This window comes from Mobula birostris, chromosome 1 (assembly GCF_030028105.1).
Source record: "Mobula birostris isolate sMobBir1 chromosome 1, sMobBir1.hap1, whole genome shotgun sequence".
Lineage (NCBI taxonomy): Eukaryota > Metazoa > Chordata > Chondrichthyes > Myliobatiformes > Myliobatidae > Mobula > Mobula birostris.
Window position 1 is genome coordinate 232889334 of NC_092370.1, and position 13707 is coordinate 232903040.

Sequence of the window (13707 nt, forward strand, 5' to 3'; positions counted from 1 at the left end):
AGAAATTTGATAATTTTTTGGAGCTCAAGAATATTCCATTAAATATTAAATTGTCTAATCTGTTTCTATTAATTACGGTAAGTTCCATTCTAGTACTGTGTATGGGAGAGTGAATCAGAAATTTATTTTTTCTATTTTTATTTATTTAGCGATACACCGCAGAGTAGGCCCTTTGAGCCATACCCTCAGCAACCCTCGTGGAACCCGATTAACTCTAACCAAACCGCAGTATTATTTGCAATGACTAATTAACCTACCCGGTAGGTCTTTGGACTGAGAGGAAATCAGAGCACCCGGTGAAAACCCATGCATTCCACGGGGAGGCCATACAGACTCCTTACAGAACGGCGCTGGAATTGAACTCCAAACTCCGGATCATCCAGAGCTGTAATAGCATCATACTAACCATTTGCTACGGTGTTGTCCATTAACATGAATTCTACTGTTTCTTCTTAAAGATTTTATTCTGCTTAATTGGCTTCTGTCTTTTCTGTTTAGGATTAATAAGAAAATTCCTCGAGGTCCCCCATCACCCCCTGCACCTGTCATGCATTCGCCAAGCAGAAAGGTAGGAGCGTGATCAACTAATGCTAGAGAGAAGTGCTCACTAATATTTCATTGAGATTTTTTGAGTAGATCTTTTGTTTTAAACTTCCAGATAAAAGCTTTATTTTTAAATCGGCTGCCACACAAGTCCTTTGTCTAGCTGTATTGTAATTTCTTTTTCATAAGCTGATTGACTCATAACTTCAGATGACTCCATAGTTCCTGCGGTGATGAATGAAATCCCCACACCAGAATCATGAGTTTGGGCCATTTAAAGTCAATTACTGCAGATGGATTAAAACTTGCTATTGTTTGGTGGCAGGGTGAAGAATGGCAGGAAGTGAAGTGACTGAAAGCAGCAGTAACTGTCACTGACAGCTCATCCTCTCTTGTGGGTTTCAGTGGAGAAATGGAGTATGGTATAATGACTCTGCAGCAAAGTAAAATGTGGCATTGCTATTAAAAATACTTGATTTTATCAGGCAGCCTGCTGTCTAGTAAAGTTCACTGTGACATCCATCATTGAGAGAATTGCACATTACCAGCCCTCTTCCCCTACAAAACAGTTGCAGAAGATTATGCAGAACATGTAGTTCCATTCTATAGGGAGTTGAACGATCATGGTGGTGAAGCCAACTGAACAACCAAGGATTTCCTACCTGCAAGCAACTACTTTGAATTTTTTTGGAAGTATGTGCTTTTGCTGCCAGTCTTTCCCCTCTCATTAAAAGTTCACTCCGTTGCAGTTCCACTAGTTCCTTGATTTGCTGTTCCTTCATTGTCTGAAGCGTCTGGCCAGACCATCTGCTCTATGATTGCATCCACAGGTACCGTACCAGAAGATATCAAGCAACAACAGCGAAACAAGCCTCATACCTCCCTCCTTCCACCCATGCACATACACAGTTCTGTGACCCTAGAACAAGTGATTGTCTTCAGTCTCCAAACTTGTGGTATTGTGGACAACCCCGACTTCCCCAGTGGGCTCGCTCCAGCCAACCAGCTTCAACTTTTGTACTTCTCATTGGCCTTCAAGCTTAATCCCGACTTTATCAAAGGAATCTGTACCATCCATATGAGGAAGTAGTAGTGAAGATGTTCATTAACTTAGAGAGAAAAGCTTTGATTGGTGACTTGATAGGAGGAAAGAGAAGCAGAGGGATTTCCAGAGCTCTTAGTTTTAGAAGCTAAAGACATGGCCAACAGTAGAGGACTGATTAAATTACACAATGGTCACAGGGTTAGAATTTGCAGCAGACCCCATTATAGGTCTGGAAGGGGATACAAGGAAAGCTGAAGAAAATTGAATTTATAAATCATTTTAAAGAGAAAGTGGATCATCTTTTTTAAATCTTATGTTTAAAGGGTAGGATAACTGGGACCTCCCTCTTTCAGGGAACAGTATGGGCATAGTAAGTTAAATGGCCACTTTGATGCAAAACTCTGAACACAGCACAAAATTGTGTGGGTTCATTTTGTTGCCTCATCCCTAAAATAACAAGGCTTTTTCAGCTGCATCAACTCCCCAGTTTGAGTTAAACTTGGATGCTTCTACCTGTTCAAAGTAAAAGATTCTTTATGAAGATAAAGATTAGCTTTACTTGTCATATGTTCATTGAAACATTCTGTGAAATATGTCCTTTGCATCGAATCAAATCAGCAAAGATTGTACTGGTGTAGCCTGTAAGTATCACCACAGGCACCAACATAACATGCCTACACTTCACTAACCCTAAGTTCTACATCTTTGGAACATGGGAGGAAATTCACAGGGAGAATGTAAATGCATTGTAGATGGGAGTGGGAATTGAACCTCCATCTTGCATCTGGCACTGTAAATTGTTGTGCTAATTAGTACAGTACCATGCTGCCCCAATTCAAATTCTTAGACACTTTTACTAATCTCTATTTGTTGGATCTAGTTTTCCAAAGTTGGTTGCCACATTTGTTTGTCTAGATTTCAACTCATTACACATTCGGTCAATTTATGTGCAATATTCTAGGGAAATGATACAAAAGGGTGTTACTGTGTCTCCACGTGAATTCTGAATGTTGCTACAGTGGTGCATTTGATTAAGCCCGGCCATTCTGAGAGTTGTCCTCTTTGAGTATATGAGATTCTTCTCATAAAATATTGTTGTTTGTTTCAGATGACTGTGAAAGAACAGCAAGAGTGGAAAATTCCTCCGTGCATATCAAATTGGAAGAACGCCAAGGTAAAGAGACTTGGAGTGATTTTTTTTTTGGAATCTACAAAGTAGAATGGTATTTATAAGAAAATGTAGTGTAACCATTAGGTTTAATTAAAATGAAAAAGCACTGTTACCAGTACTGGAGACTGCTGGTTTAAAGAATGCATTGTTAGTTTTTTTTTAAGAGAGACTAGCAGAACAGTGTATTTTTTTTCCAATTGATGGCCATGTCATAGCATGAGAGTAGGGTAGACAAGTTGGTGGAGAAAAATAGTTAAACTGTGCCAGTAAGGCACTTCACATACAAGAGAAGTTGTAGATCACTCAAGGATCAACTTTTATTCACCATGTACATTGATATGTATTGGAAATTTGCCATGGTGTGTTGGCGCAATGTGTGACCAGCACTTGGATTGCACTTAGAATATCTCTTGCAACTGACCTCCAATTTGCAGTAGAATTATACAAATTGAATTGTTGGTAAATCTCCAGCCTAAGCATGCTGAGAGTCAAAATCTGATTTGATTTTGAATGGTGGGACTATCATGAGGGATGTTGTAGTTTATCAGGAGACCAAGGTGCATTAGAAAGTGTACAAAAGTGTGGCACTTGGTGGAGGTCACAACCTCTTCTCAATTTCCCTCCTTGACTTGCTTCTGAATTGATCCATATCATTTATGTCCCTGACCGTTGTCTCAAGTTTAGCCTGACCTCAGCATCCATGCATGTGCATGAAGGCATGAGATCAGTGCATAGTTGGATAGGGTGTCTCGAATGGCAGGATGTGAAGCTCCAGCTCTGGTCGTGGAAAGGTGAGCCTTGGCATATCTTACTTGAGGAAATTCATTGAAACTGGGAGTGATCTGTTAGAATTTCAGTGTAAATTGAATTTATTTCTTAACTGTATATGGCCCTGGGGAGAATGTTTTTGTCGTTATATTCAACAGCACTGTATCAGTGTTCCTGAATCTGCTGAAACCTCATCTTCAGGCTTGTATAAAGAAAGATGAGATTTGCAATAAATATTTTCGCCATAGTTTTTTCCTAACGTGTGCAGTATGTATGAACTTTATACATTCAGTGGCCACTTTATTAGGTACACCTGTATACCTCATTAATGCAATCGATCAGCCAATCATGTGGCAGCAACAATGCATAAAAGCATGCAGACATAATCCAAGAGGTTCAGTTATTGGTCAGACCAAACATCAGGATGAGGAAGAAATGTAATCTAAGTGACTTTGACTGTGATTGTTGGTACCAGACAGGATGGTTTGAGTATCCCAGAAACTGCTGATTTCTTGGGGTTTTCCTGCACAGCAGTCTCAAGAGTGTACAGAGAATGGTGTGACAAATAAAATATGCAATGAGTGGCACCTCAATGGCTGAAAACGCTTTGTTAATGAGAGAGGGCAAAAGAGAATGGCCAGGCTGGTTCAAACTGATAGGAAAGTGACAGTAATTCAAATAACCAATCATTACACCAGTGGTGTGAATTCACAACACATAGAACATTGGAAGTGGATGGGCTACAGCAGTAGACCATAATCATACTCTCAGTGGTCACTTTGTTAGGTACAGGAGGTACCAAATAAAGTGGCCACTGTGTGTATTTGTACTGGACTTGGTTCTCTAATTGATGGTTTTATTTTGGCAATGATTTCAACAAACAAATAACCAAAGCTTTAGTTATTGATAAGTTCTGATCTTGACCCAATTAACAATATCAGCAAAGGTGTAAAGATCTGAATCAACTGCCCTGGTATGTTCAGAGTGAGAATTGAATTGGACTCATTATTGCCGTTATGGTTAACATGTGATTATGTTCTGTGTTACAGGGATACACCATTCCATTGGATAAACGTTTGGCTGCTGATGGACGGGGACTTCAGACAGTTCACATTAATGAGAACTTTGCTAAACTTGCAGAGGCTCTTTACATTGCTGACAGAAAGGTATCTTTATCAACTTTTGAAAAGTTGCAAAATGCAGCCCTGTTAGTGAATTCCTCTATTCACTATTGCTCATCTGCAACTTCGCTAAGGCAGACCTACTCCTTAACTAGCATGTGCTGTGTCCTTAGGCTCGTGAAGCTGTGGAGATGCGAGCACAGGTTGAAAGGAAAATGGCTCAGAAAGAGAAAGAGAAGAAAGAAGAGAAGCTTCGAGAATTGGCTCAGATTGCTAGGGAAAGAAGAGCTGGTATCAAGACTCACATAGAGAAAGGTAGGAAGGTTTTGTGAGGGCATCATGTGCAGAATATTTGGAAATCATGATGGTTTGACATCTGGCTCACCAAGTAGTGGTACCTACACTCCCTTCATACTTGCCAGCGCTCCAGTTTCCATGTCCCTTCACATTCCCATCACTGGCTCTCAATCTCAGCACTTCAAATATATGAGTGATTTTTCAAATATAGCGACTGGTCTTGAATTCCTTTTAAGGTTCTAACTGAGCACATTGTTAAACATCTTAAGAGGAGCACCTTCACGTAATAAACTTTTAATTTCTGTATTTTTGGAAGTAAAAATGACCTTGCGATTTGGTTTAGATTACAGTGGTTCCTAACCTGGGGTCTAGAGACCCCCTTGGTTAATGCTAGGGGTCCATGACATAAAAAAGGTTGGGAACCCCTCATTTAGAAGCATTTGTGGTTTCGGGCAGTTGAATGCAATACATTTGTTTCTAATTCCATCCTTAGAAAAAAGTGGGACAAACTGCTCTTTGGCTACTAAAATTGTAAAAAGAATGTGTAGAAAGCGATTGAATTTTTTTTTTGCCTCCTTTGCAAAAGTATCTGACCTCTGTTGGCTGTGGCCCATACTGAAGCTGCTGACATCATGTTTGTGTGGCACAGTGACTTGACATTACACTGCTGTAGTGACATTGCAATACGCGTGTACGACCTTTAACACCCTATCAACATCAGTAGTTGTTTTCAGGAAGCAATGGAATTACACCCTAAGATCCCTCTAAACTCCTAATGGTCTTGCCTTTACTGTAAAGATTCCTCTGCATTTGACCTCCTGAAACACAACACATCATACTTGTCCAAATTAAGCTCCATCTGCCATTTCTCTGCCCACGGTTCTAACTGACCTATCTACTGCTGTAAATCATAAACAAGATTTTGCAGATGCTGAAAATCTCAAGCAACACATCCAAACTGCTGGAGGAACTCAGTAAGTCAACTACCATCTATGGAGGGGAATCAGCAGTCAATATTTTGGGCTTAAGGCCCTTCAGGACTGGAAAGGAAAGGGGCAGAAGCCAGAATAAGAAGGTGGAGGGAGGGGAAATGGTACAAACCAGCAGGTGACAGGTAGTAGTTCATATTCTGTCTAGGTAGCCTCCAACCTGATGGGATTAATACTGATTTCTCCAACTTCTGGTAATTTGTCCCCTCCATCCTACTCTTTTCCAATTCCTCATTCTGGTTGCCCCCTTCTCATCTGCCCATCACCTCCCTCTGGTTCCCCTCCTCCCCTTTATTCCATGGTCCACTGTCCTCTCTTTTTAAATTCCTTCGCCTTCACCTCTTTACCTCTCCCACCTTCGCTCATCTGGTTTCACCTATCACCAGCCAGCTTGTACTCCTTCCCTTCCCCTACTTTAAATTGGCTTCTGCTCCCTTACTTTCCAGTCCTGATGAATGGACTCAGCCCAAAATGCAACGTTTTATTCCCCTCTATAGAAACTGTCTGACTTGTTGAGTTCCTCCAGCACTTTGTGTGGATTGCTATATATTGCTGTATCCTTTGACAACCTTCCTCATTATCTGCAGATCCACCAAGTTTTATGTCATCTACAAACTTTACTTATCAGCCCATCTACATTTTTGGCAAAATCATTTGTACAGCAGTCCCAGCACTTACCCTCACAGAATACCACTGGGACTTCCCTTTTGAACGGAGAGAGGAAGACTTTCTTTAGCCAGAGGTGATGAATATGTGGAATTTATTGCCACAGACAGCTGTGAAGGCCAAGTCATTGGATATATTTAAAGCAGCAGTTGTTAGGTTCTTGATCAGTAAGATCATCTAAGGTTACAGGGAATAAGCAGGAGAATGGGGTTTTGAAAGAGATAATAAATCAGCTATGATGAAATGGCAGAGCAAATGGCCTAATTCTGCCCCTATGTCTTGTGCTCTTATGGACCACAGATCCCCAAACTAACTCCACCACTCAGTCATCTTTATCATTTTAAAAAAACTTACTCAAGCTTATAAGATGTGAACTTCCCTGCCTGAAGCTATGCTTACTATCCCTAGTAAGTCTAAGTGTGCAAATGCAACTATGATTTGTCTCCAGTAATACCCCTACCATTGATGTAAGACTCAGTGGCACATAATTTTCTTCGTTGTCTCTGTTTCCCTTAAAGAAAGGAGGTTATTTTCCAGTCTTCTAGAATCTTGTCTATGGTTAAAGTGGATGTATAGATGTCTGCAAAGGTGCCAGTAATCTCAGGTCTCAATAATTTGAGATGGATCCTGTCAGACCCTTGGAACTTATCTACCTTGGTTTTCTCAAGAGCTCCAACACCACTTGCTTGTTATTGACATGTCGTAGAATATCAGCATACTCCTCTCGGATCTTGTTATCTTCCATGTCCTCTGTCAATATTAATGCAAAATACATGTTTCATACCTATTTTCTCTGCCTCCAGGTAACAGCAGAATTTTCTTTGTTGATTATAAATGAAACTCGCTCGTTTCCTTAAGAAGGACCACACGATACAACAAATGCAGGGCATTTCATTATTTTGTTTTCAGTTGTAGGAACTTCTTTTAAATGATAATTGGCACCTCCAATATGATAGAGTAACTGTATCCAAATAAATGCTATTCAGCTTAAAAGTCTGATTTTCAGTAATTTCAGACAATACATTAATAATAAAAAGCTTTGTATGGTGTAGAAATTGAATAATGTGGTGTTCTTTCTCCCCCAGAGGAAAATGAAACAAGAGAAAGGGATGAAATTCGACACGAAAGACGAAAAGACCGACAACATGATCGTAATCTTGCCCGTGCAGCTCCAGATAGGAGGTATGTTACGACATGAACCTATGAGAAAATCATATTTATAAGTGGCTTAGTGCCTTGGTCTGTGCTGTGTAGAGTAGCATGCAAAAATCCTCATCTCAAAATTCCTTTGGCTTACGGCCTAGAATTAATCAGCTTTTCTTGGGGGGAAAAAAAGTTTAGTGTTACTTTTCAAGGTGATGATGCAGTTGTAAAGTTATTGGACTAGCAATCCAAAGGCCCAAATAAAACACCGCCCTGATAGCAATGGTATTTAAAATCAGTTATTAATTATTGATTGCCATAAATGTACTGGATCGTCATTAAAAACTTACCTCCTTTAGAAGAAATCTACTATTCCTGTCTGATCTGGCATTGTTACTCAGATTGGCACTTGCCCTCTGAAAAGGCCCAACAAATCATTTGGTGGTGCCATTACCACAGGTAGAGGCAGAATAAATCCAGACACACCACCTGGTGTCAGTGCTAGTATCAAATTCAGATGCAGTAAAGTAGCTTGCAGCCAGTTGACTTCACAGACAATTGGGGAGTGGAGTCTAAATTGGCAAGCAGTCCCACAGTCTGGTCGTGCAGAGGTTGTAAACATTGAATCACATGCCCTAAGGCAAATGCCAGGCTCTGCCATCACAATCCCTTGGTACATCCTATCCAGGCAGCAGTGACAGCACAGTGATATCCGGGCAGGAAGCAGTAGCCGTGGTGATCCCCACTATTAGCCTCAGAGCCCATAAGGTCCCATGGCATTAAGTCAAATATGGTCAAGGAAACTCAGTGTCTGTCCTTGGTTGATGAGTTGGTGCTTCTCCATTTGGAAGAACATATGGAAATACCAGGAGAACCAAATGTACTCTGGCTAAAGTACTTCAATGATCATCCCAAAGGTGGCTTAGTATCCATGCTGGCTGAGTTGACTGAACGCTGAAGCATGGATCTGCTAGAGTCGGTCTGTGGCAGGTAGTGAGTGAATTCATTTAAGATATAAACCTTTCTGACCTTGTTTGTGTTGCCAGACGATTCAGTGGCAAATGTTTCTGTCCATAATAGCTTTCAGTAGAAGTATGACTACATAGTAATATTAATTGTGTTGTGTAGCATTATAATTGTACTACGTAGGGTAGATTTGGAAACTGTCTACCGGCTCAACGGCATCTGTGGGGCATTTTGGGCCATCAGCAGTAGTAGAAATGTACACCAACAAAATCTGTAATAATTGTGTTATTTAACCTTTCCCTCCATCTAACACTACCGTCAAGCCAGGATATCAATATAGTTTCACTGAGGTGCAGTCGGACAAGTCTTAACTAGTTTTAACTAACAATCAGGTGCTAAGCAAGTTGCCCTCAACACTGAAGCCACAAATCAGGACTACATGCATGCTAAATAACAAAAATACCATGCCAACAGAAATGGATAAGCGACTGATGGATCAGATCAATCCTCTGCAGCCCTGTCACATATAATTATTGCTGGTGGAAAATTTAAAATGGCTAACTGGAATAGGAAGCTTCAACAATATTCTTCAGTGAGTGCTGAAGAAGACACAACCACATTTATCTGGAAGTTCCAAATAGTCAAACAGGAAAGGCACTTCAAACCACTGAGACGGTGCTGACAACTGCCCATTTGCACCAGTCCTATATTAATCTTATCAACTCCCTCAGATTCTATCACTCAGCTACGCATTAGTCAATTGACTACCAATCAACACATCTAGAGGAAATTCTCATGGTCCCAAGGATAACGTGCAAACTCCACATAGCACCCAAGGTCAGGTTTAAACCCAGATCACAATCACTGAGATAACCCCTCTTAGTGCCCAAAATAAACGGTCAGTCTTGCCTTCTGGCCTGGGTCTGCAATAATGGAAGCCAGTCTACAGCAAGTCTGATTGCTTCTACATTGTATCAAGAAGCAACACAGAACACCGGGTACAACAGATGCCATGGAACCAGGCACATCCTAGTAATAGTAGAGGAGACTTGCACTGAGGAACTAACTCTAGCTAAGCTGTTCCAGTACAGAAACAATACTGGCATCTATCTGAAATAGCTTGTGGTTGTTGAAAGCTGAGCAGTCCAGTCCCAGCACATCTCTGCAAAAAGTTCCCCATGGCAGTGACTTAGACCTAATTATCTCCGACTTAAATCAAAAGCTTTCTTTCATTGTGAGGTCACCAGTAATTTGATTCTGTTTGGAAAGGAGCAGTCTGTCCTTAAAAAAACTAAAAAAAAAGTATTAAATTAGTCCTGATGAAGGGTTCAGCTCGAAATGTTGGCTTTTTATTCCTGTATAGATGCTGCCTGACCTGCTGAGTTCCTCCTGCATTTTGCATTTTCCTGATTTCTAACATTGCAGAAAGTATGATGTTGGTAGTTAAGAAACAATACCGTGCATTCATTTCATGTACAGCTTCAGTAGAGTCTAAAATGTTCTAGAACCATGAAGTAAGTCAGTGTTGAAATGCAGAAAATGCAATTTCCAGTTGCACGCCATAAACACCCACAAATAGCACTATGACCAGAAATTCGAGTTTAGCAATTTTGACTAAAGGATGAATATTGCTCAGTGTATTGTTGCAAGTGTGAGCCTACTGAGGGTATGTTAACAAGATCTCGTGGCACTTTGTAACACAGAACTACATACATGCCAAGCAGCAAGGGCTGAGGTGAGTCAGGTCATCAGCCTGATGAAACTCACTGAAACAATCACATCGCTCTATGTGGGAGCTTCCTTTGAAATTATTTAGTTACAGAACAAAATAGACCCTCAGCCACGCCAACATCAACCCACCAATTTAACCAAGCCTAATCACAGGACAACTTACAATGACTAATTAACTTACTAATCTTTGGACTGTAGGAGGAACAGTACCCAGAGGAAACCCACGTGATCATGGGAAGTACATGCAAACTCCTTACAGATGATGTCAGAATTGAACTCTAATCTCTTGATGCCACAAGCTGTAATACCGTTGCTCTAACCACTATGCTATAGTGGCGCCCACCTTCAGAATGGCACTTGCAACAATGCAGCATTCTGAATAGGCCTGGATTGCCAGCCAAACCTTCTGGTTTGGAGATAATACTGAGCCACAGATACCTGCAAGGAAATAATGGCCAATAAACCAGAGCCCTGAATACAGATGTGAGATGTTTTACTTGTTGAGAGGCACATAATCTCTATTGAGATGAAACATTAAATAATATTCCCTCAAAAAAGTGTGCTTTTTTGCCAGTCTCTTGTTTGGCTTTGAACAAATAAACATTTAACTCTAAGGGGGAGTGCTGTTTCTAAGCTACTGTATGTCATCAGTAAAATCTGAGAGATGAACAGGTTTCTTTTAAGCCAACTGATAATGTTACATTTTAATTTTCAGTATTTTTCAGTAATTTTTAAATCTGGAACTCTGCTATAGTAAGAATTAGATGGGCAGGTGAGAGTGAACGATTTGCAAGCCTGTGGAAAATTAGGGGAATGAGACTTTATCTATCAAGAGCTGGCAGGGACTTGATGGGTGGTCAATATCTTATACATCTTCATTATATCCCAAAGTTCTTTCCACCTAATGAAATAGTTTTGAATTGTGAACAATACTTGTTTAAATAGACTCTGGTCTATAACTTGAATTTCTGCACATGGTGCCTGGTGAATTCAACATATAAGTAATTAAAACTTGCTTGAATACCAGGTTCAAACAGCAGAAGGATCAGGATCGAGATATCAGTGAGCTGATTGCACTGGGTGTACCACATCAACATGTATCATCTGAACTAGCCTATGACCAAAGACTCTTCAACCAGAACAAGGTAAAATAATGTGGTCAATGCAAAGGAGTTACATAGCTTGATTTATGCAATAGTTTTCCTCATTCCTTAAAAAAATAAAACTAGCTGTCGCTGGTATTTGCTTTCCCAAATCTTACTTAACATTATTAAACCACTATAATGTGCTGTATGTACAATCCAGGTATTCCATCTGGAAAATATAGATCACAATTCAACAAATCTGCTGAAAAGGTCATTTCTCTATAATGAACAGGGAAAGCAAAAACCAAATAATATTGCCACCCAGCCTATGGGGGAGCAAAATAGTCACACTTTATACAATGTGGCAAGATATTAATGATCTTGATATGCCACCTCAAATTACTCATTAACCCCAGCAAGTGGACCTCACATACTTGTGATTCGAACCAGATTATGAAAGTTGTTTCTCATTAGAAAAGTACTGAGCAAAATACTTCAGAAGCCTCATATCATAGATGAATCTACGTAGAGCTTTCAGTGATAAAATTGTTTTCTGTTGAGGGCTAAATGACCCATTTATAAACCTGTTAAGCTTTTATTTTTTTTTTGGGCTGCAGTATGGGACTGGATCTCAAAATTAAGATGCTTAAAGCAGTTCCTATCTGCATCCTGTGGAAAGTAAATTGAGTGAACCTCGTATTTTTAATTTAAAAGAAACTTGAAAATTGAGTCATAGCCCAGAAACAGGCTGTTTGGCCCATCTAGTCCAAATCAAACTATTAACCTTCCCAGTGTCATTAACCTGCACCCAATCCATAGTACTCCATGTACCTATCCAGACCTCACATAAATTTTGAAATTGAATATGCTTCTGCTGGCAGCTCGTTCAACACTCACCACCCTCTGAGAAAAGTTCCCCTGCATGTTTCACCCTTAACCCATGACTTCTAGTTTTAATCTCGCTAGGAGCAACTGGATTCTCTGGTTTAAACCATTGATGAGCAGTAATGATGCAGCTGATATTTTTGCAGGGCATGGACAGTGGCTTTGCAGGTGGAGAGGACGAACTTTACAATGTTTATGACCAGCCATGGAGAGCTGGCAAAGACATGGCACAAAGTGTGTACAGACCAACCAAAAATGCTGATAAAGACACCTATGGTGATGATTTGGACACATTTATGAAAAACAACCGGTAAGTAACTCACAGTAGCATTCTTTTTTGCCTTACCTCATTTTTTTTTTAAACCTGTTGACTTGTCTGTTATAAATACTCCTTCATTCTGCAAAGTAAATTTTAAATCATCCAAAACTAGGCTGAGAGTGTATCTTCCTTCAAGATGTTGTAATATATGTTGTTCTAATTCTTGGGCATTCAGCTTTTAATCTCCAGTTGTGGCTTCAACTGTTAGATAGTAAGCCTCTAAATTCTCCCTAAGTCTCTCCCCAGGATGCTCCTATAAATTTATCAAAATATAAACAAATCATATATCAAACAGCACAGGAACTTGCCCTTCAGCCCATGTGCCAAATCAATCAAATTAGTAATCAGATTGCCAACTAATCTCTTTTGCCTGTACAATGTCCATATCCTTCCATTCTCCTCACATATGTGCCTACCTAAATGCCTCTTAAAAGTCCCTAATGTACTTAGCATACCAGGCACTCAACACTCTGTATAAAAACACTTGCTTCTCGCTTCTCCTTTGAAATTACTCCCTCTCACTTTAAATGCATGCCTCTGGTATTAGACATTTCAACCCTGGGAAAAATATATTACTTGCCTACTGTATCAGATCCGCCACTCCAGAGAAAACAACCCAAGTTTGCCCAACCTCTCATTATAGATCATACCCTTTAATCCAGGTAGCATCCTGGTAAACCTCTTCTGCACCTTCTCCAAAGCCTCTATATCCTTCCTATAATGGAGCAACCAGAACTGTATGCAGTACTCCAGATGCAGCCTAACTAGAATTCTCTAAAACAGCAACATAATCCTCAACAAATTAATAGCTGTCCAAAGAAAGTTAACGTTTTCAAATCATCGATCTTTCATGAGAATAACTACTAACTATGGTTTCTCTTTTGAGAGGATTGGTGTCACTGCTCTTGTGCAATACAATTTGTTGCTTTGGAAATGTGCCTTAAGAACAATTAAGGTTTAGACAGTAAAAAAAAAATT

At 40.0% G+C, this 13707-nt stretch overlaps 1 protein-coding gene across 1 annotated transcript in view; it reads left to right on the top strand.

Annotated features, from left to right (window-relative positions):
• The window catches only part of snw1 (SNW domain containing 1), a 30554-nt gene that overhangs the window by 15804 nt on the left and 1043 nt on the right, over positions 1-13707 (top strand). The window contains exons 7-13 of the mRNA XM_072273252.1: positions 499-568; positions 2697-2762; positions 4577-4693; positions 4822-4963; positions 7686-7782; positions 11468-11585; positions 12557-12720. Coding sequence (XP_072129353.1) covers positions 499-568; positions 2697-2762; positions 4577-4693; positions 4822-4963; positions 7686-7782; positions 11468-11585; positions 12557-12720 — 774 coding nt within the window. The remainder of the gene's footprint in view (positions 1-498; positions 569-2696; positions 2763-4576; positions 4694-4821; positions 4964-7685; positions 7783-11467; positions 11586-12556; positions 12721-13707) is intronic.